Consider the following 23,373-nt stretch of genomic DNA (forward strand, 5'->3'; position numbering starts at 1 on the left):
TGGGGGTAAATGAACTGGCACAAACACCTCGAGCTTTCATCTCCAGGGAGGCGTCATTGAAGGCAGCAGCACATGGGACACTCCTCCTGCAGCCCAGGCAGGGCACCACAGCAGCAGAGAGCATCTTTGGGGCACAGGGGAGAGGTGAGGGATGCTGGGGCTGTCCCCACCCCTTGTTCAGAGTCACCAGCATCCAAACCAGGTCACACTGCTCAGGGACCAGGTGCAGAGGAAGATTTAGGGGGTCTGGATTATGCTGCAGGGCTACCAGCAGAGCTTGTCCACCACTTTTGGGACACTGGGTACAACTGATGGGGCTCAAGCCCAAACCCAGCACTTGCTTTCAGGTTTATGCAGTCATGAGCTACACTGCAACAGGCAGAGCAGCAAATCCTCCACCTCTGGAGAGCACACTTGGGATGGGAAAGAGGAAGACAAGATTTTCTGCTGCACTGAGGACGGCATCCAAGCCCTGCTGCTACCTCAGAAGCAGGTATGGCTTGACAGCTGGCATAGCTGTGGAGTGCTCAGATGTCCCCACGCTGGTGACTGTTCCTGACTGCATTGCCTGGAGCAAGGATTCACATTGCTAAGTCAATGTCAAGCTGATTTAGTCCTTGGATGGGGAATCTCCATCAACCAGTGCTTGCACTAGCAAGGAAGAGCAGTGACAGGCTGCTGAATGTCAGCCTTGTCCCTGGAGGTGACACTGAAGGGGCCCCGTGGTGTGAGCAGCACAAACCCACAGCCCAGCTAGTGGGGACCAGCACAGTGCCCATATGACGGTGGAAAAATGCTGCTATCACAACCTAAAGTCACAGTTGACTGCCTTGAGCCTTCCTGTCTCCCTCTCCTCTTGCTTTTCAGCTGTATTTTCATGTGTCCTGAGTGGGCACAGAGCTCCCATGGCCCAGGAGCAGCTGCAGCTCTTGTGAGATGAGGAAGGAAGAAGCAGCAATTCCTCTCTGCAAGGCTATAAAGCCCATAAGGACCCCCTGGGATGAAAGGCACTCCATAAATCTGAGCTGTTATTATAAAACCAATCTCCACCACATCTCTTAATAATGCAGATTAACTGTGCAGTACCACCACTATAATTAATATCATAAAAGTCAGAGATGGGAAAGGCCAGTGAGGCCATCCCATGGACTGCTCCCCACAGCACAGGGAAAGGGGGAAACTCCTGGGTGCCACCAGAGCCTGGGTCAGGGAAGGTGGGCTTGGCAGTGCTGGGCACCATGAAGGGACAGTGACAAGGAGGGGGTGGCACATGGATCACCACATCTCTGCCAAAGCCAGGAGGGGAGCAGAGCCCAGCTCTTGGCTCTGCAGGTACCCAGTGCCAGCCTCTCATCCCTCCCCTCCTGTCCATACAATCAGGGAATTATTTAGGTTGGAGAAGACCTTTAAGATGACTGAGTCAAACTGTTAACAGAGCACTGCTAAGGCCACCACTAAACCATGTCCCCAGGTGTGACAGCCACATGCCTTGAATCCTTCCAAGGATGGTGCAACTTCACTGCTGACCTGAGCAGTCTGTGCCAGGGCTTGGCACCACTTTTGGGTGAAGAAAGTTTTCAAATATCCAGTATAAACATCACCTGGAGCAACCTGAGGCTGTTTCATCTTGTCTTATTGCTTGTCACTCAGGAGAAGAGACCAACCTCTCAGTGTCCCCTTAAACCTCCTTTCTCCAGGCTAAACACCCCCAGCTCCCTCACTGACTTGTGCTCCAGAACCTTCCCCAATTCTAATCCCTTTTCTGGACGCACTTGAGCACCTCAATGTCCTTCTTTTTGTGAGGGGCCCAGAACTGAGCCCAGCATTTGAGGTGCCCTTCACCAGTACAGAGTACACAGGGACAATCACTGCCCTGGTCCCTCTGACCACACTATTGCTGGTACAAGCCAAGGTGCCACTGGTCTTCTGGGTCACCTGGGCACACTGCTTGCCTCTCTGCCAGATCCTTATGGGTGTCACCAGGTGGACTCAGAAGACCTCAGGGAACCCCCAGTCAGCTGTATGGCGACATGGGTCAGGGGACATGAGTGTGGACTGACCATGGCAGGGCAGGCTCTTTGCAGGAAGAGCATGCAGGGATGAGCATTCCCCCACACCCTGCGCCTCCCATCCCACCAGGAGCTTTCACAGCCAGGAGACACAGCCCTGCCATGCACACACAGACAGCTCAGCAGCATTCCCAGACTCAGATCCCCCTGCCCAGTGACCAACACTGCTCCTCGCTGCCTCCCAACCCCAGGGCACTCTCCCTTCCTCCACATCCCTCTCCCATCTTCCTCCTCATCCCTCTCCCATCTTCCTCCTGTCCTTTGTGCTGCCTGCTCGTGGCCCTGGCACTGCTCCCTGCCTGCTCATGGCCCTGGCAGCATGGCAGCAGGCAGGGCAGGTGAGGGGCTTGGAGCACAAGCCCTGTGAGGAACGTTTGAAGGAGCTGGGCTTGTTTAGCCTGGAGAAGAGAAGGCTCAGAGGTGACCTTATTGCTCTCTACAACTCCCTGAAGGGAGGTTACAGGCAGCTGGGGTTGGTTTCTTCCACTGGGCAGCACTGACAGAACCAGAGGACACAGCCTCAAGCTATGTCAGGGAAGGGATAGGTTGGATATTAGGGAAAAGTTTTTCACCAAAAGAATAATAAAGCACTGGAGTGCTCTTCCCAGGGAGGTGATAGAATCACCATCTCTGGATGTGTTTAAAAAAAGCCTGGACATGGCACTTGGTGCTATGGTCTGGTTGAGGTGTTAGGGCACAGGTTGGACTCGATGATCTCAGAGGTCTCTTCCAACCTCATTATCCTGTGATTCTGTGATTCTGTGACACAGCCCTGCCTGGCACAGCCCTGCTGCTGCTGCGTGGCAGCTCCGTGGTGTGTGCTGCGGGATCAGCTGTGGGAATGCAAATCTGCGCTTCCCCCGCCGCAGCAGCGCTAACAGGATAATGAATATTTTCATCAGCTGTGGAGAATACAAACATCTGTGCAGGCTGGGGGAGTGGGGAGCAGGGCTGGGGGGGAAGGAACAGCTCTCTGGCATCCCTCACTGCAGGGGCAGCAGCTCCACTGCCAGGGAAAGGAAAGTTCTGGTCCCTGAGCCAGGAGAAGCCCATGGATGACATTCCCTCAGCTCCAGTGGGTGCTGGCACTGGCTCTGACAGCAGTGCCTTGGCTCTGGACTGTGCTGGGGTCTGTAAGAACCTTCCACCCCTGCCATGGGCAGGGACACCTCCCACTGTCCCAGGCTGCTCCCAGCCCTGTCCAGCCTGGCCTTGGGCACTGCCAGGGATCCAGGGGCAGCCCCAGCTGCTCTGGGCACCCTGTGCCAGGGCCTGCCCACCCTCTGACTGAGTAACTTCTTCCTCATCTAAATCTCACAATCACGGATGTACAATTGGATTTAGGCTCTGGCTGCAAGGCAGCTTCCACCATGGCCATCCCTCTTCCTCTTCCTCTTCCTCTTCCTCTTCCTCTTCCTCTTCCTCTTCCTCTTCCTCTTCCTCTTCCTCTTCCTCTTCCTCTTCCTCTTCCTCTTCCTCTTCCTCTTCCTCTTCCTCTTCCTCTTCCTCTTCCTCTTCCTCTTCCTCCCTCTCCCTGGGGCTGAGGCACTTGCTGGGAGCACTGGGGCTCTCACAGGCAATGACCAAAGAGCAGAGGCTGACTCTCTGTGAGGTTATCCTGCTAGCTGCACAGACAGGGATGAAATGGAGCAGCTCAGAGGTGCATCCAGAGCTGGGATGGGGCAGCAGGAGGTGGCTGCAATGGCCATGTCCATGTTCACCAAGGATGTGATAGCTCATTTCCCAAATCCTACCTGCAGCTGGTGCAGAACCAGCTGAGAACTCCAGTATTTGAACAGCCTCTCTTACAAAGCATCTCTTCCATCCCAGACCCCTGCTCTTTCTGACACCACACCTGCTTTTTTTTTGAAAAATTAAATATTCTCCCAACCTGCTGTAGAAGCATGTGGCTGCAAACTGGGCAACATCAGCTCAAAGCCACACAATCTTTCATCCTTTTCAGAGGCATGAGAACTGTGAAATGGAAAGGGATGCAACAGTGACCTAACTGATGGAATGCTGTGCTAATTGCATTAGTCATTTATACACTGGATTGGAAAAAAAACTCACTGCTGAGCCTGGCCAGTGAAGATGTGCTCAAAACACAGTGTGTGTCTGTGGGCTCTGAAACATCCCATACATCCCCCAGCAGATCCCACCTTCACAGAGCTGCTGAACTCCTCATAACCCCTTAGCTGCTACTCAGGACCACAGCATGAGGTGTTAGCCTGGCTTGGAAAGACATCATTGCTTCCAGCTAGCGTGTCTGAGGCTTCAGAGTTGTGAACAGGTAATAGAACTGCAGCAACAAACAATAAAAAGATGAATGAAATGGAAGGCAGCCACTGGAAAAGAGATCCATCCATTATCCTGGCCTGAAGGGTAATAGGTAAACAAGGCACTGGTGCAGGGCTGGTGCTGGGCTCAGGAATAATAAACAGCACAATTATAACTCCTGTGCTTGGAGGTTTCAAAAACAGGGAGGAAAATAGGGGGGGCAGGAAGGGTGTTAATGTAACCACTTATAGACGTGATATTCATGTTGCTGAGGGGAAGCAGGATGTCCCTGCCAGGGCTGGCCCGAGCCAGGGGCACCAGCAAAGCCCCTCCAGCTTCTCACACCCAGGGGTGATGCTGAGCCCCCATCCCAGGGCCTGGCAGCACCCATGGGTGGGAGGGCACCAGGTGAGCAGGGGATGGGTGGAGATGTTTTCCCTGAGCTCTGCCAGCTCACCCTGCCAGCACTGTGCTGGTTTATGGAGGGATGAGAAGCATCGAGGGGAAGAAGAGACAGATTTAAAATGAACTGGCCAAACTGCCCATCAATTCTGTGAGAATTTCCCACATCATCTCAGTGGCCTGACAGCACCAAGGGGGCTGTGTGGAGGCAGAGCCTACTGGAGGCAGCTGGGGCAGTGCCCATCCCTCCCTGCAGCACCCCTGGCACCTCAGCACCCCCTCCAGCCTGCTCCCTTCCCTTCCCCAAGGCTGCAAAGAAGCAGCAGCCCTGTTTTATAAATGGGAATGGGGGAACAGCATCCTCCAGGGCCTGAGCTGCAGAGGGAAGGGTGATTCCAGTCTGCAGGAAGGTGCTCAGCATGGCACAGCACAGCACCACTGGGTCCTGCAGAGCCATCCTCCCTGGATATGGAGGAGGGAAACCACTCAGTGCTCAGCAGGGAGGGAGCACCAACATGAATGCTCTCCCTGCCTCCTGCCACCAAACCCTTCTGGCTCCTTACCTGCCCTCAACATCTCAAAACTCCCTGGACTGGCTGCATCTCTGCTGGGAGGAATCCAGCAGGGGCTGTGTGGGTGTTCCTGTGTCCTCCTGGGGCTTTGCCAGGCTGGAGCAACAGCCAGGATGAGAGGCAGAGGTAGGGGAGGAAGGGACTCTGGTAAGGGGAGACAGCTGCTCCCAGCTGCCACACATTGCCCTGACATCCCATTTGCCATGCAGCAATAATCCAGCAAATAAAGCTGGCTCCACGGGCAGTATTTTGGGATTTCTCCATATTAATGGCATAAAGGCAACAGTCTGAAACTGCAAACAGCTTTTTAACAAAAATATCTATTCCCTCATGGCAAAGAGACAACACAAAAACAGATAAAGAATGAGCAAACAACCCATTTGGAAAATAATTCCTCAGTGATTTGGGAACGGCACAGGGCTCAGGCTCTGCCCCACCGTGAGGCAACGGGGGGAAAATCGCTCTAATCTAGTCTTTAGTGAGCTGCATCCATGGCTGAGCCTCCCAGCCAGACCAGGAGGTGTGACTGGAATAGATCAGCTCCAATCCCATCTACTCATTAACCTCACAGAGCACTCTGCCAACAGAACAACCTTTTCTAAGGAGAGGAGAGGGCTGCCCGGAAGAAGATGGGTCTGAATGTGCTTTGGGCTCAGCAGTGGAAGGACAAGTGATGGAAGATCCCTCTCCAGTCCCCTCCCAAAGTGCCCACGAGGGACTGCACAGCAGAAGCATCACTGGAGGAGTGCTTTGATTGAAACCCTTGCAATAAGGCAGCAGCAGCAGCAGTGACGGTGCACTCCTCCAAGCAGGAGCCTTGATGCTGGCGTGTCCAACAAAGCAGCCGAGCTCCCCAAGCTCCACACAAGCCATCAGTGGTTATTAAACCCCCTCAGTACAGGAGAAGCTGCCCCCAGAGCTCCTGGCTGCTGGAGCAGGGATGCTGTGGAGCTCACATCCTGCTGGGCTGTGGCTGCATTGTCACTGATGGATGGGGAGAAGGGTCCTTGGCACCAGCACGAAGGGCCACAGGAGCAGGGCCAGGCTCTAGGCAGCACAGGGAGGAGTTCCATCAGCGCTGGGTGCATGTGGAGCACGTGTGGAGCACACAGCAGGAACCAGGCTGGCTGCTGCCCAGCCCTGCTGGGGCACTCTGGCCTCAGCAGCCAGAATCTGCTTCCTCCACCCATCCCCTGGGTGTTGCCATCTCCTCAGTCACACAGCTGAAGCCTTTGGATAAATGCCTGAGCCCCTGGCATAAAATGACATCTATTAAAGGGGAACCACAAAATCTGAAGCAGCACTGACTGCAACCACAGACTGGTCTGAGACCTCCACATCCCTCAGTGCTCTGCACCCAGTGCACATCCCCAGCCTTCCCAGCTGGTCAGGTACCATCCAGCCATCGCTGCTACTCCTGATCCACCCCACTGGTGTGCTGAGCACGGCCAGGAGGTGCCAACAGGATGGACCAGGCTCTGCTCAGTGATGCCCAGCAGTGGGACCAGAAAGAGGGGATGGACAGAAACTGCTGCCCAGGAAGTTCCATCTGAACATGAGAAAGAACTTCACAGTCCAGTGAGCAAGCACTGGGATGGACTGCCCAGGGAGGGTGTGGAGGCTCCCTCACCGGATTATTCAAGAACTGCTTGGACCCAATCCTGTGCCCTGTGCTCCAGTTGTACCAGATAACCCAAAGGGGTTCCTTCCGTGGAACCTGGCCCATTCTGCAGCCACCAGAAGGGTAGAGACTCTAATTAATCAGCACTGCAGCCCCTTAGGTGGTAAAGAGACATCCCTGACCCCCAGGGGATGGAAATTCTGCAGTAACTGATAAGTGTTGCCCTGGCCAGGGTGTGCAAGGCAGCTTTTCCCAGCACAAAGGCTCCCTCCCAACCCCATGCTGACATGCCTGGCAGATTGAGAATATCCTATTTATTAAAGACACTGAAGATGTGGCGACATGGGAAGCAGACACCATTCAAAAGATTGTCACATCTGCATAGCTAAAGGATCCCAGCAGTCATAAATCCCTCTAAAATACTCAGCCCCTTGTTCTGATAGCAGGTTCTTGCTCCTACTTCGCAGAAACAGGCTTTTAATCCCTAGTATTAGGCAGCTTCCTGCTATGTTTCAAATGCACCAAATTAAGGGCTTCTCTAACAGCTGGTGTCTTAATGCTCAGAGAGGTTCTTGAATATCTATGAAAATCAGAGGCAAATTACATCTTTTAGTTAATAATTTCTTCTCCATTAACCTCCTTCTCTTCCCTTGTTAAGGGATGATGTAACGGTGCTTCTCCACCGCGACCTGCCAGCACCCCTGGCAGCCTGGCCCTGGGGGAGGACACTGCAGGCAGGGAGCTGAGCCCTTCTCATCACTGCCTGCTGCTTTTGGAGCCTCACTCAGATGGGGAAAGGGCAGCTGTGCTGACCTTCCAGGCTGCTGGAAGCATTTTTGGAGCACGATGTGCTGCGAGCTCTGCAGAGCCGCTCACGGCACGGCACAGCCTGCAGCACGTGGGCAGCTTGGCAGGATGCTCCTGCTCCAGTCCTGCTTCCTCCTGCCCCTCACTGCTGCTAACTTAACACATAATAACAAAACAATTGCAATTATAAACATGTTAGACACAAGCACAAACATAACAGTTTCTTCTTATGTATTTTAGCCTGAAAAATAAAAATTAATAACACCTTTAAGCTCCCTCACAAAGATTAAAAGAACTACCTTGTATTTACAAAGTAAACATATAATTCTCATTACAAAACCAGAAAACAAAACTACAACTATTCATCCCTTCATTATACAAAACCCATCACAATGTAAAGAAAAAAAATCTCGTCCCAATAAAGAACAAAAATAAAAGCGCATTTTTTAGTAGAGTCACAAAAGCACTCACTACCCTAAAATTAACCTAGAAAATAAACAACCTAATATAAATAAACTAGTAACCCCTAAAAAAAAAAAAAGTACTTTCAAAAAATTAGTAAAAAACAACTACAAAAAAAAACACATTAAGAAAACAAAGAATCCGTAGAATTCTCCAGTGTTCATCATTCACAAAAGAACCCTCTAAATTTTAAAATAATTCTATTTCTGGGACTAAAGAGACTGAAACCCAGCAGGTTGTACAAAGAACTTGGCTGACACTGCACAGCTCCTCGCTGGGAAAATCTTCTCTGAGCGGCACACCCCGGCAGGAGTGGTGCCAGCCCTGGGAAGGAGGAGGACTAACAGCCCTTTTTAACCACAAAACCTGTCAGGGAGCGCATTCTGCCCCCTGGAAGGTGCCATCCCAACACCTCAGGTGTTTCATTCCAAGGGCAGCCCCAGCAGGAGCTGCCCCTGGTCCAGCTCTGCCCAGAGCTGCCATCCTCAGGGTGCCCTAGGGGGAAGATTTGAAGAAGCCACGTGCCCCAGGACAGACCAGCCCCACAGACAGCCCTTGTGTGCTTTCCAGATGGAATTCAGCCCTGACAACAGGGGATAAATTTGCTACCTGGAAGCAACAAAGCATCCCTTAGACCCACCAGCTCATGGAAAACTTCACCTCTGCAGCCCTGGCTCTGCTCTGATGATTCCACTGACAATTCTAACTTGAGGGAGAGAAAGCAAAGAGGAATCTGCTGGGAAAATTGCCTTTGTGTCCTGTCAGTTCTCACTCCCAGCAAAAGCTTTTGCTGATGCAGCTTGTAATGCCTCTGTCATTAGGAGAGCAGAAGGCCAGAGCTCAGCTCAAATCCACAGCCTGGGAAGTTTTGGTCAGCTGGGCAAAAACACCTGGAAAAAACTCTGTGGGCAGCAGGGGTGAGAACCCACAGCTCCAGCTGAAATCAGAGCAATGAGGGGCTGGTGCCTGAAGAGGAAATAGAGAGATAGAGAGGAGCTGGGCAGGGAGAGCTGTGTCTGGTGGGGTGTGGGCTGGAGCCTCTCCTGACTGTGATTAGTGCTGCTGCTGCTTCAAAACTCACAGAGCCACCCTGGCTCACACCTGATCAAAACACAGCTGCATTCAGAAGACCTGAAAATAAATACCTCAATAACACACTGAATTCAGCAAGCTCTCCTCTGTGAGCCCTGCAAGGTGAAGGCATTCACCTTCAGCTCATTTGCATTGTTCATCATGCTATATCCACAGCTCCTCCCAGTGCTGTATGGGGGCACTGAATAAAACCAGCTGGCACTGGCTGAAAACACAGCAAAGGGAATGCTCTTTCACACCACACACAACCCAACAGCTCCTTGGTGCAGGTTATCATGGAGATGGAAGGTGTCAGTGCTCAGAAAGAGAGCAGGCAGCACTCCTGAGAAAGGCCACAGAGCCCAGCTGGATTTGTTGCATCACACACCAGCCCAGGAGGGTCCTGTGCTGCTGCCAGAGGGAAGGATAAGCAGGTAGGAAAGCCATGGATGCTCTTGTCCTCTTGCTCTCTTCCCCTCATGAGCAAGTCAGGGATGCTGGCTCTGTCCCACCAGACCTCTGTCCCATCTCCCCACCCTGATATTCCCAAAGCTGAGAGCAGAACCAGGACGTACCTGAAGGTCATCTGGAACACCTGGCCTTGGTTGACGTGCTGGCTCCTGTTGTTATAGCCGTGCAGCATCTCCCCAAAGAGCGTGTCATTGAACTTGGCATCTGCCTTCAGGCACTTGGGGCCCTCACAGATGTCAGACAGCATCAGGCAGGACTTCCCATCCGGGGCCAGCTTGTACTCCTCCACACACCTGTGGGGCACCACAGCCCACGTGAGATGAGACAGGCACAGAGCAACCCACCCCACGAGCCTCTGCCAGCCCAGCCAAGCCCCACCAACACTGCAGCACTTGTCTGGACATGTGAAGGGTCACAGAGCCCAAATCCTCTGCCCTGGCTGGGCTGGGTGACCAGTGAGTGGGGGCTTGGCTCCCAACTCCCCTCCCTGCTGGAGCAGTGTGGCCCATCTGCCTGCAGTGAGGTTTGGAGGGAGCTTGGAGCACCCTGGTCTGAGAGAAGGTGTCCCTGTCCATGGCAGGGGGGTGGAATAAGGGGAGCTTTCAGGTCCCTTCCAACCTAAACCATTCCATGATTCCATGCTGTCCTGCCTGGAGCTGCCCCCGTGCTGGAGCTGAGCAGAGCAGAGCTGAGCCCACTGTGTGTCTGCTGCTTGGGTACAAACATTCCCCATGCTACAGCAAAGTAAAATCAAGCTCCTGCCCCTTCTTCCACCTAGAAATACCCTCCTGCAAGGAAGCAGCTCCAGCCTGGCTGCTCCTCTGCTCTTTGATCCCACTTTCAAGGCTATTCTGGGCAAGATTCACATGTTCATCTTCAACTGGCTGGAAGGGAAACTGAGGCAGGCAGCAGGGATGTGATTTAACTGCAGACACTGGAGAACTCGGTGGAATCTTTTGTAAATGTGCCCTCCTGCCTCTCCTCCTCTCCCAACAGCCTTTTGGTCAGTTCCCACCACACTGGGAAACCTCTGTTCCCTCCCTGCTCCTTCCTCCCCACATCCCCAGTGCTGTAACACCAACCCCTCCTCTACCCAGGCTTGCTCCCCTTTTCCCCTTGCTCTGCTGCATTTTACTGCAAGCAGAACTCCCACCCGTCTGTCACACTTTTCCTCGGCTGTTCCCAAAGCACAGCTCAGCCTTGGAAAGGGATTATGAAAAAAGAAGGGAAAAAACAAAACAAAACAAACAAACAAACCAAAAAAAAGAGTCTCTGTCCTTGAGGATGCAAGGCTGAAATGAAGATTTGTGTGGGTGGAGACCATGGAATGTCCCAAGATTTTCTACACCCTCCCCACAAAGGGTGCTGGTGCCCACATGAATTTCTAACCCTTTCTGCAGGCATGGAGCAGAAAGTGTGCTCTGTTTTGGTGACCCAGTCACTCTGCACTGCTAAGCAATAATAAAAAAAGGTAGTGGGGGGGGGAAAAAAACAACAAAGCAGCAAAAAATGGGATAAATAAAGGAGAAGCTGGCACAGGCAGAGCTCCCTGGGCTGCTCTTCCCAGCAGTCAGAGCTGTGTGAGGTCTTTGCTGCACCTGCAGGCATCGGGACTTGACGGATGCTCCTCGGAGTTACTGCTAGCAATTCACTCCCCTTCTTGCTTGTGGGCATTTTCTTTCCAAAAGGGCTTTTTTTGTTTTTGGTTTTTTTCTTCCCTTTCTTCATCCTAATCTGTCACATTGGGACATGGAGTAAGTTCCTGAGAGTGCCTGAGAGTGTGAGCCAGCCGTGGGGCTGGGGCAGGCTATGGATGGCTGCAGCTGTGCAGCATAAAGCCAGATCATCACTGAGCTCCTTTTAGAGCACACTGCAGCCAGGGAGATTTTCCTGAGAGAAAATGCTAAATTGTGTAGGATTAGAAGATCCTGGCCAAAATCAGGGATGAGACTCTATTTTTAAGAGAGGCACAGGGGAGGGGAAAAAAAAGTAATTTTTAAAAGTAGTGTTTTTTAAACATATCCTACACCTTCCCCTCCAACACACAATGTACAATTTTTGGGTCCTTTCACAGTGAATCACAGATCACACTGTACTGTCACACAGTGGGGGAAGAGAAGGAAGGTGCATCTGCTCACACTGCTCCTCACACTTCCCCCTCAGGAAAACCAGGTGCCTCTATTCCCTGCTGGAAATCAGCTCCATCCACAGCCTTTTTCTTGGACACTCAGCTCCAGGCTGGGCTGGGATGTGTGGCACAGGAGGTGGCAGGGATGGAGATTCACAGAATTCACAGAATGACCAGGTTGGAAAAGACCTTCAAGATCATCAACCCAGCCCTGACACCTCAACTCAACCCTGGCACCCAGTGCCACATCCAGGCTTTGTTAAACACACCCAGGGATGGGGACTCCACCACCTCCCCAGCAGCCTTTCCAGAACTTTATCACCCTTTCTGTAAAGAAACTTCTTCCTAATATCCAACCTAAGTTTCCCTTGATGCAGCTTGGGATGAGATGAGATGAATGAAAATCATGCAGTAATTCCCACAGGAATCACTGGAATATCATGGAAAAGACAAGAATTTTTGATTATAGGCAAAGACAGAAGCAGTATTTTGGGGCTCATAATTTATCCATCCCTTGTTTTAGCAAATTGTAATGAAGAATTAACAGTTTTAGCTCAGGCTTTGAGCCCATCATTGGCAATTCCCAGGAATACTCCAATGGCCAAGGCTATTGCTTTACCAGCAAGTCATGCCAGTACAAGAGCAGCAAGTGTTGTTTGAACATGCAGATATGGAGACTGCTGGTTTTTGGGTGAAGGAACATTGGCTGTGATCAACCACAGAGAAGCTGCAGCTTGATGTAGAGTAACAAAGCAATAATTATAGGAAGGGGTTGCTTGTTGAGGAGCCTTGGAGGGGACTGACTGTGCAAGAGGTTTTACAGCAACTTCCGTGAGCCAGAGAGAAGTTCACCCCTGAAAGAATTTTCTACCAAGGTTGTTGACACAGAAACCAAGAAAGAAGGAAGGAGGAATAAGAGAAACCTGCAACTGCCTGTTCCAATGAGCACTTTGTTTTTGTGACCAATGAGTGAAGTGCAAACTGATGAGTTTTGTAAGAATGCATAAAAAGCACGCAGGCTAGAATAAAAACAATTTGAAGCCTGCTGAAAACGGAGTGCTGCTTTGCATTGTGACTGTCTGAACTACAACAACTGACTAGAGGGGACTCACCCACAGAACATGAAGATGGTGCTGGATGAGGGGTCGTGGGGCAGAGGCAGGGTCTGCTGCAGGCAGAGCTGCTCGCAGCCGCCGTTGAAGCCGTCGGAGCAGTCGATCCCTTTGGAGTAGTCGTAGCAGCCGGTGCCATCCTTCATGGGCCGCAGGTCCTCGGGGCACTGCAGCGAGACAGGGCACAGGAAAGGTCACCTGGGCATCCTCCCCCACCCTGCAGTCCCTGTGCCCCTCAGGGAACAGCCCGTCCCAGAGCCAGTGCTGCTGAACTCCTTTTCCAGCTGAAGGAGGGGAGTTTGTCCTGAGAGATGGATGGGGTAGCATCATCTCACATCATCTCACACAGTCATCTGCATCATCTCACACAGTCCTTGGGAAAGGGGCAGGGGACATGGGGCAAGGATTTGGTCTGTTGGCAATGCCTTCCCCCTCATCCTCCCTCTGGAAGAGGGTGAAATCCTTGGGGCAGCAAAACTACACAGCAATAAAGCCTCAAGCCAGTGTGAAGGCAAAATTCACAACCTTCTGTTTGCTCCCTGTCCCTCCAAAATGCAGGAAAATCCAGTGCAGCCCAGAAATAAACACTTCAACACCTGGAACCAACCCAGAGAACCATCTCAGTGCTTGGGAATGCCCCAGAAATCCATCTCAACCCATGCCAGGCAGGTCAGCAAGCACAGCCCTGGCATCATGCCCAAAGGGATCTTGATGCCCACTCTGGGCAGGACCAGCCCATGGCAGAAGCAGGACTGGGGGCAGCCAGGATGGCAGCCCAGGCTCATCAGTTTTCCACAGCTGAGGGAACCATGGCTCTAATTTCTAATTCCAGTTCCCCACCTTGTTTGCCTTGCCCCAAAAGGTAAAAGCCAGCAGATGGCAAATGCCATCGATAAATTGTCACCCAGATTAAAGCACACTTCCACTTTTGTTATTTATCCCTTTTCGCCAAACAGACATGCACACAAACAACAACCAAAAGGCCAGTCCTTGAAAAAATAAATAAATCTTGTCTGGGAACAGCTCACAATTAAAAATGCATTATGGAATTTCTTGAAGGTGAGTTAGACTGGAGATAGCACAGGTAGTGATGAAGGCAGCTTATAAATGGCCTCTGTCAAGCAGAAGAAAGGTTATGAAACTGCTATACTTCATGCTTAAAAAAAGAAAATCAGTTTTCTATGTGAGCAAAATGCTGTACATATTAATAAAAGCTCAGGAGACCCTGGACTTTGTGTTCACTGACACCAGCAGGGTCCTGATGGGAGATGGGCTCCTGAGCCTCCCTCACTCTTGGCTACTTAAGAAGGAAACAGAGACAGGAGAAAGGGGTTTTAGGGACTCCTGGCCCACTCTGAGCAATCACAGAATCCTAGAATGTTTGGGTTGGAAGACACCTCTCAAGACCATCCAGTTCCAGCCCTACTGCCACGGCAGGGACACCTTCCACTGTCCCAGGCTGCTCCCAGCCCTGTCCAGCCTGGCCTTGGGCACTGCCAGGGATCCAGGGGCAGCCACAGCTGCTCTGGGCACCCTGTGCCAGGGCCTGCCCACCCTCACAGGGAAGAATTTCATCCTAACTTTTGATCTAAACCTGCCTTCCTTCAGTTTAAAACCATCACACTTGTCCTACCCTGCTGTGAGCTTCATCCCCATCTTTCTCTCCACATCCGAGAAACCCTGTGCCACTTCCCTACAGCAGCAGCATCAAAACTGTTTCTGCCCCACCTGCAGCAACTGGGATGTGTTGATCTTTGTGCCAGCTGTCCCTCAGATCCCCTACTGCCTCCCGTGCCCTCAGCCCTGAAGTTTGCAAACCTCAGCAGCATCCTTGGGGACACTGGCTAAGGCAAGAAGGGAAGGCACAAGGCTTTTCCATACAAAGAATCTTGGCAGCAAAAAGCTCTGGAGTAGGATGCTGTCCATCCTTGCAGAGCAGACAAGGTCCCAAACAGCTCTGGAATTAGCAGCAGGAAGCAGCAGAAGATTTGGGAGCAGGAGCCTTTCCAGATGCATACACAGAACAATGAAGGAGGAGAGGACCCTGAGAACAAGCTGTGCTTTCCACCACCCCAGAGCTGCCTGGGAAACAGCACCAGGAGGAGAGTGTTTGTGAATCTGCAGATCCAGCTCTTATCTCCCGTGCTCTCCTCCTTGTCTGCTGCAAGAGCAGAGCTGTGCAAATTGGCAGAGAGGATCTCCCTGGAGGGCACGGGGAGCTCTGGCTGCAAACAGCATCTCTGCTTCACGGCACTGCATCCTCCCCTCTGCTGCTCTCCCCACATCCACAGGGATGGGGGGCCAGGGCTCTGCCCCAGTCCCCTCTGGAGATCCTGAGGGATATTCCAGGGTGCTGAAGGCAGCTGGATGGGAGTGTAAGGCAGCAGGAGCTGCAGGACCACAGCCAGAGGATCAGTCACGGCTGCTCAGCGCTGTCACTTGGAATTCTTGCCTTGGCACAGATCCATGTGCTGAGCTCAGCACCTTCTCCAGCCCACAGAGGAAGAAGATGGTTCTTTCCCTGTGACTGGGTTAGTGGGTCAGCAAAGCCCTCCCTCCCTTCCTCCTCCTCTGCTTGAGGCCACCCTTGGGATATTCCTCCAGTTTTTGGCTCTTAACCACCACGAAACGTGTTTCCTTTCAGTTCGTAATTATGCATCCTAATAGTCATTAATTACAGCAGGCAAATAGCTCAGCACAGCATTTGTAAAAGAAAGCACTCCTGTCTCTCCACATCCATCCCTGCTCAGAGCAGAGCTGGCTCTCCAGTCAGCTGCTGTGCTGCAGCATGGAGCTCTCCAGGGACAGAAAGCTTTGGGAGCCAACCTTGGGATGTGTCCTTGCCCAGGAGAGCCAGGGGAAGCAGCAAACTTGGCAATTAGCACTGGCCAGGCAACGCCAGCCTATCAGGCAACACCAGCCTATCCATGGAGGGTTTTGCAGGGATGAATAGGTGGATGAAGCAATTACTGAGCATAATAAACCACAGGGGAGGGGTGGGAGGGGACCTTAAAAATCAGCTCAACTCCCCTGCCATGGGCAGGGATGCCTCCCACTATCCCAGGTTGTTCCAAGCCCTCTCCAACCTTGGATACTTCCTGGGGCAGCCACAGCTTTTCTGGGCTTATAAATCTTTGTAAAACACCTCCCTGCCCCTGGAGCAAAGGATTTCACATTGGGATGCCCCACCAATAGATCAGAGTGGGGGAAAACTGAAATCCATTTGAGTGCAGCTATGTTCCTGCCCACAGGAGTCAGAAACGCCCATGGAAAAAGGCAGTTTGTGCTAATCCTGACTCCCTGATGGATCAGCTTGGGCTCCTGGAGGGGCCTGTGTACACTGTGCTTTTACAAAGGAGCAGATCTGTTCTTGCTGACATTGATTTGCCTGGCTTGGGCAGCAGAGAACCAATAATTACGGTGAGTTTTAATCAATGCCCCATCAATTTAGGTGCAGTTCAATTTGCAATCTGCCTTGGCAGTGACACAGGACGGGGGGCTCTGTTGGAAAATGATTACAAAATCAATAAGCAACTGGGTCAATAACTCTGTCTGGGTGAGCACAGGTGGCACGTCCCACCCTGGTGGGAGGAGAGCTGGTGCCCCAGCAGGTCCTGGGCAAACACCTCTGCACACCCCTCATCCACACATGGATTTATTGAGCCACAGAAGCACAGGGATCCCACACACTGTTAGCCAGAGATTGAAAAGAAAAAGCAGTTTGTGGTTTACCACCTTAGACTCATATTGCAAGTGTTCACTTCCAACTCCCAGCCCGTCCTTTATCCATGGAGCTGAACAGGAAATATAGCTCAGAGCTTGGGAAAAGGGTCTGGTGCTTAATCCACGCTATGGAGAGGAAAAGGAGACCTAGGGGGAGACTCCTGCTCATGGTCTGCTCAAAATTCAAGGAGAGAGAAGCTGTTACCATACAAATATAATTCCACGGTCTTGCAAATCCACTCCATCTATGCAGAAGTGAACTGATTTCTCTGTGCCGACAGACAACCCTGAAAAATTGCTCTTGGCATTGGAAAAGAAAACTTTCTTTTCTTGTTGTGCGTTAGCACTGATAACACAGGTCCTGAGGGCTAAACATGACCCTCAGCTCCAATGCTCTGACCCTGCTGCTGCCAAGGGGTCTGAGGAGAAGGAGCCACCAGCAGCTCCACGTGCTTTGGCTGATGGCACAGTTGGACAGCAGCCCATCCCCTCCCATCCCAGAGCACACAGGTCCTTATTCCTGTGACTGCAGTCAGCAAGTGAATTCTGAGTACTCACAGGGAATGGATGTGCTGAATAGGAAGTGCTATTTTTATCTGTTGTTTTGCAAAACAGGCATTTTTCGCTTTTAAATGACATCTCCAAGGTGACACGGAGTGGCAGATTTGGCAGGGCCTGCTGCCACATACCCACAGGCACCCCTGGGAATAACCAGATCCAGCCTGACCCATGCACAGGGGCTGTGGTTTGGAACAGAATGGGATGTGCCTGTGCCCACTGTGCCCACTGCTGTCACCCAGCACAGCGTGTGGCACCGTGTGGCCTCCTGCCACCAGGACTGGGCACAGCCCCAGCACAGCCAGGGCAAACACAACAGGAGGAGTGTAAAAAATGCATATTTTATGATTGGCTTTTCTCAAATATTAAAATGAATATTATATGTGTTGTGTTAGAAAGTAATGCAGTATTAATTCTCTTAAGTAGTGTGTTAAATATAGTTTTGGGTTATAACAAAATGTTAAAATACAAACTATGCTATGTAAAATACTTTTTTTAAAGAAAGGACTTGCAGTGAGCTAGCAGCCACAGGACACCTCAATCTTTCAGAGAAAAAGAATTTATTGCCCTCTTATCAGAAGAAAGGAACTTCTTCCTGCCTTGAAGGCACTGTTAGGATTAGGAGGAAGAAGGTGAGGATGACCAGACCGAATCCTTTATTTGAATGGAATTTATGCATCATGCATGGAGTGTATGAATATGCAACAGGCTGTTGTTTTTAAGGGTTAATCCTCTGTTAACATGTGTCCTTTTCTCCCGGGCCTGTGCTGCCCTGAGAAAGGCACCCGGACGTACATAACCCTTTGTTTTTTGTTGTCTCATATTGTCCTAATTCAAGTTGTCCAAATTATTATTACTCTAACTCTATTACTATTCCTATAACCATTTTATTACTATTAAACCCATAAAATTTTATAAAGAAGTGATTGGCGTTTTTCACAAGGAGGATCACCTCTGGGGGAAGGAACACAAGCACACACCAGAACCCGTGTGAGACCGTGCCTTAGGAAGATAAATACCTGCACAAGTCCCTGCTCATGTAAAGCAAAAAAGGAGCCTTTGCTCGCTTTCTCGTTTGCAAAGCTCGTTAGCAGCAAGATGGGTGAGGGGTCACTGGAAGGCAAATCATTACTGACACAGATCCCCCAGGTGGGAGCACATCCTCTCTCCTCCATCCGAGCTGCCTGCCAGAGCTGCTCAGCTCAGCTCCTCTCCTCCATTATTAAGTTTAAAAAACCAGAATACTTTATTAAGTGTTTCTGTAGAGAGTAAACTGCCCTTTTTGTTATTCCACTCTGTTTTCTCAACAACAGCAGCCTTCTAGTCAGAGCCTTCTCTGTCAGGTGCTGCAGGTGATGCTCTGGGTACAGATGAGTCTGCTAAAACCACCGAGGGAAGCTGCCACCAAACCCCACTCCCAGTGCTGCTCCAGACACCATTCTCATGGGTGCTGGATGCTCCAGAAGTGAGACCCAGGACCCCAGGCTGCATCCCCAGCAGCGCTGGCTCGAGGCAGCACAACCAGCTGGTGGTTCAGTGCCACAGAGCACCGAGGAGCATTTCCAAAAGCCCTAATGACCCCCCCTTTGTGCTGAGTCCTCACCCAGGAGCATTTCCAAAAGCCCTAATGACCCCCCTTTGTGCCGAGTCCTCACCGAGGAACCTCCTCAGCGTGAGACAAAAACATTAATCCCAGACACTGCTAAGGTACAAGCAAGTGCCAGCATTTTAATGAGCTCCTGTCTATGCACTGGCATGTGTTTATTTGCTTGTTGGAGCTCAGAAATGATACAAATGCAGTAAACCCTTCTGTGTCCATATATATGTATTTATGGACAATTCTAGCTAATTCTGCCTTGTTTTCTTGACCCAGAAGGCCCCTGGTGAGCAAAGCTCCTCAGCAGCAGCAGGACAGAGCCTGGCTGTATGCTGCTCAGTTCTCTGTGTGTGAGATCTATCCCTCCTCTACCAATATTTTGATAAAACAGGGCCAACATGCTGGTTGCTAAAGGGCTCTCCAGAGCCTCCTCAGGGCAGGGATGTCCCCACCAACCCCAGCTGTGGCAGAGTCCTTCCTGACACCCCACAGAGGGGGGAACATCCTTCCCAGAGGGGAACATTACAACCATTTTCTGAAATAACAGTCATTATCTTCCCACTCTTTCCCCCCTCCTCCCTCCTTTTCCCCTGCTTCCTTTTCCCTTTAAAGATCATCAATCATTATTTTAGCCTCAGAAAATCAAACCCATCTGTCTTGCAGGCTCCTGAGAACATGCTGCTTGTGCATCTCAGCCTGGTCCCTCTGTGAAAGTGGGGTGGGGGATCCATGGGGGAGATGAGGCAGCATCTCCTCACCCCTGCAGTGAGCCCTCCCAGGCAAGTCACTCTGTGTGTGTGTGTGCTCCTCAGTCCCAAGAGGGTGGGATTTGTTTCAAGCAGCTGGTGGGATGCCTTGCACACAGGAAGAAGTGTTCCTGGAGCAGGGAAATCTGCTTCCCTTCCAGAAGTCACCAACAGCCCGTTTTGGGGTGTGCTGGTATCTCCTGCCTGCCAGGGCATTTTCAGTCACAACAGAAGCTGGCACCTCCAAAAATCTTCATGAAAACAGGAATTCAACCCCTGCCCCACCTGACTCACCCATCAGCCACAACACTACAGACCAAATCCATATCCCAAAGCAATCCCACAGCCCCAGGCCAGCTGTGATCACAGCACACAAAGCATCCCAGTCTGGTCAGGAGCAGAGGGGCACTGGCCAAGCCCTCCAGGAACACTGCTGGAAAAGCCACAGAGCTTTTAACATCCAAACCACTCCTTCCCTGTGCAGGCAGAGACCTCCAGATCCCCTTGGTGCTTCCTGAGCGATTCCCCTTGCTTTAAACCAGCCACCCCTCGCCCACAAGGTGCAAAGCAAAGCACCACCAGCCCTGACCCCAACAGCCTCCTCCTCTTTCCTCCTCAAATCCCATTTTCAGCACAGGTATTTACCTGGATTAATGAGATAAAATCCAAAACCACAGGTTCCTTGGAGGGGGACTTGCTGTTGAGCTCAGGGGGCTTCTGCTTCCAGCCACAATCTGCAAAAGCAGTCAGCTCCTGCTCCTGGGAGCCAGTGAGACTCTAAAGGGATTAGGAGAGGCTGTTTCCTCATCTCCCCCCCTGGTGTGTGCATCTCTCCCATAATTAGCTAGGTGCCTCTCAAGGCAGGGACGGGTAAGTTTTTATTTTTCAATGAACAATTGTCTGTCAGAAAAATGCAGATTTGATGAAGCTTAAGTGCTTTGTGGGATTCCATCAATTACATCTCAAAACTCATTGGGAAATTAGGAGAGCATTTAATTTTGACAAGGTTGAAATGTTTTGGTTTCCATCACCTAATTTTGTTTTTATTTCAGGCTGTACACTGGGATAAGGCAATATAAAACAAAGCTCCAGATGATAACGGTGGAATTAAACATTTCCCTCTCCTTTATAGAAAGGAAATGTTTTCAACCAAAGTATTTTGGAATTTTCACATATGTGAGGCATTTCTGCACAGCAATTTGGTTTTTGCTGAAACTCCCAATCACCCCATTGATGCTCAGGAAAAAAAAGGTCTCAGCATCACCCACATAATTCCAAAGCATTTCTCCATGGTCCCTAAGCCACCTCTGGGTGATTTCTTTAAATGTCTCCCATGCAAAACCATGGCACTTGTGCTGGAAGGTGGAGACAAAAGCAGTAGCCACTGCTCTGCTCCTTCATTTCTAATCCCATTTCTCCCCAAAATGGTTACACTCCTAAATTTAGCCATTTCTCTGCCACACTCTGCAGCAGCGGGGAACAGCCCATCATTCTGAGGGAGGGAGCAAGGCAAGGATTAGCCCTAAACAAGCTGTGCTAAGGCTTATAGGCCTGTGTGGACCAAATTCCTCCTCCCTCTGTGTCTAAAGAGGCTGGGACCAACACCACACCAGTGTCACTGCAAGCCACAACTTCATTAAGTCACTCTCTGCTGGATGTTCTCCCTCCTGCACCCTGCTGAGCCAAATCCCCTCCTTGGTGATGGGCTGACCCCACCACTGCAGGGAGGAACAGCTCAGGTCATTCTTGTAGGCAAACTGCGCTGTTTTCTTGCTCAGGCTAGAAATAAATCTCTGCCAGAGGCATCTGAGCCTGTGAGGATGGGCAGAGTTCCATGTCAGCACAGACCAGCAGCACCCAGTGCCCAGGCTGGGCGAGGCTCTGCCAGCTGCTGCCAACACCTCTCCCAAGGTGGGGTGGCTCCTGGAGCACAGCCCCGCTTTAGCCCTTCCACCTGCAACCTCCTGGGCTCCTGTAGCACCCTAAGGTGATTTAAGGAGCCAACTCACCAACCTCTGCAGGCACACAGATGCTGCAGAACCCACACCACCTGCCCCCTCTAATGCAGTCAGGCTCTCACACCTTAATCAAACAAGGGACTAATTCTGGTAACTCTTGGCCCAGGACCCCGAGCTGCCTCCTCACCCCCAGTGAGACAGCTCATGCCCTTCTGCTTCTCCAGCTGGTCCTCACAGTGAGGAGACCCCATCCTGGAGGCACCACGGGGCTCAGACACCTGGACCTGCTGCTGCCTCCTCCTGCAGTGATGCTGAGGATGCCAAAATGCACTGGGAGGGAACAGAGCTCCCCTGCCTAGCTCCCAATCCTTTGGGAAAAAAACCTCACCCCTCTTATTTTCAATGAGGCTGCAATCCTGCCTTTGTAGCCTCAAAAATGCACCTGGTCATGGGACAATACAGGAAGGAACCCCCCCTTCTCCTCAGGTGGGTGAGAGGACTGGCACCAGGGAGCGAAGCCAATCTGAGAGACAGCTGGGGAAACCTGAATTTAAGCCATGATGCAGGTGTTTCCTTCAGTCTCTCAGGGCCAATTCACAGGTTTTCATCTCAAATTATAAATCACCAACACACGAGGGTTAAGCGTTTTCCCTCCTTCAGCATCCTCCCTCCAGGCTGTGCAGCTACCACAGTGCCAGCAGAAAAGTTCAGTAATATTTCCTTTATATAGGATATAGCCTGAATTATTCCTCTAGCACACTTTCTCCTGGTTTGCTGTGATCCCTGCAAGATGGTGCAAAACACACACAGGACTCGAAGTGCAGAGTCACTGGATTCAAAGAAATTCAGTGGGGTTTTGTTTTCTTGGGAAATTCCCACAGCTTGACCAGATCCATCAGCAGTTCAAGAGCGCAGCAAGAAAAAGCAGCATGGAAGCAGGTTTTCTAGAGCTTGGGGGCTGTTTGGTTATGCTAGGGCTCAAACACAAGGCTCCAGTTAGCCATGCCAAGGTCTTGGCAAGGTTGCCTCTGGTAATTCTTACAATTACCTGAATAAAAAAAGGCCTCCGATAAGAAAAGAACTGCAGAAACCCTTTATGCACTCATGCCATCTACTGGGTACACACAAAACTAACACAAAACCACGAGATGGGGGGAAAAGGGATCCCACTGGGGTGGGCAGGTGGGGAGCTGCCACCCCTGTGGGTGGGAACCCTGCTGGAGAGGCTTTAGGGTCTTCAGGTGAGGCCTAAAAAGGAGGATTTTAACTGAGCCAAGTGACTCACTCCTTCCTCACCACCATCAGCCCAAGGAGACTCAGCCAGGCTCCTGCACGAGCTGTGAGCAATTCACCCTTGACTTTTTAACTGAGACCTTTTAAGGCCAAACAATTATGTGATGGCAGAGCCCACACCACTAAAAACCCAGAGATAAATTCATCCCAGTCCTTGCAGAATTACTGGAAGCCATATTAAGGGCACGAAGGAACTGGTAACAGATGATGATTATACATAAAAGGAATAAGAAATCTCTGAGATTTGTGCTGCTCTCTGGTTGAGCCACTCAGCTCCAGCTCTGTGGTGTATTAATTGCTTACAAGGCTGCATGTATATTTTATGCTCAGTACCTGCCTGGAACATTTGTTGGATTTAGCCTTGATTGATGAACCACTGATTATATACTTCTGTGGTCCTCAGCAAATTAATAAACTGTTGACTGGTAAAGATTAACAACATGTCATGATTTGTGAATCTGCGTCCAGAGTAAAGCTGGAGCAAACCTAGAGCTAAAATTAGTAGG

General features: G+C 51.0%; 1 protein-coding gene across 1 annotated transcript in view; it reads right to left on the reverse strand.

The window, feature by feature from the left end:
• Nucleotides 1-23,373, reverse strand: part of ASTN2 (astrotactin 2) — a gene marked incomplete at both ends in the record, with an annotated part of 326,465 nt that overhangs the window by 127,338 nt on the left and 175,754 nt on the right. Inside the window, 2 exons of the mRNA XM_084219630.1 lie at nucleotides 9,857-10,045; nucleotides 12,993-13,159. Coding sequence (XP_084075756.1) covers nucleotides 9,857-10,045; nucleotides 12,993-13,159 — 356 coding nt within the window. The remainder of the gene's footprint in view (nucleotides 1-9,856; nucleotides 10,046-12,992; nucleotides 13,160-23,373) is intronic.

Source organism: Fringilla coelebs (genome assembly GCF_963513975.1).
Source record: "Fringilla coelebs genome assembly, chromosome: 21".
Lineage (NCBI taxonomy): Eukaryota > Metazoa > Chordata > Aves > Passeriformes > Fringillidae > Fringilla > Fringilla coelebs.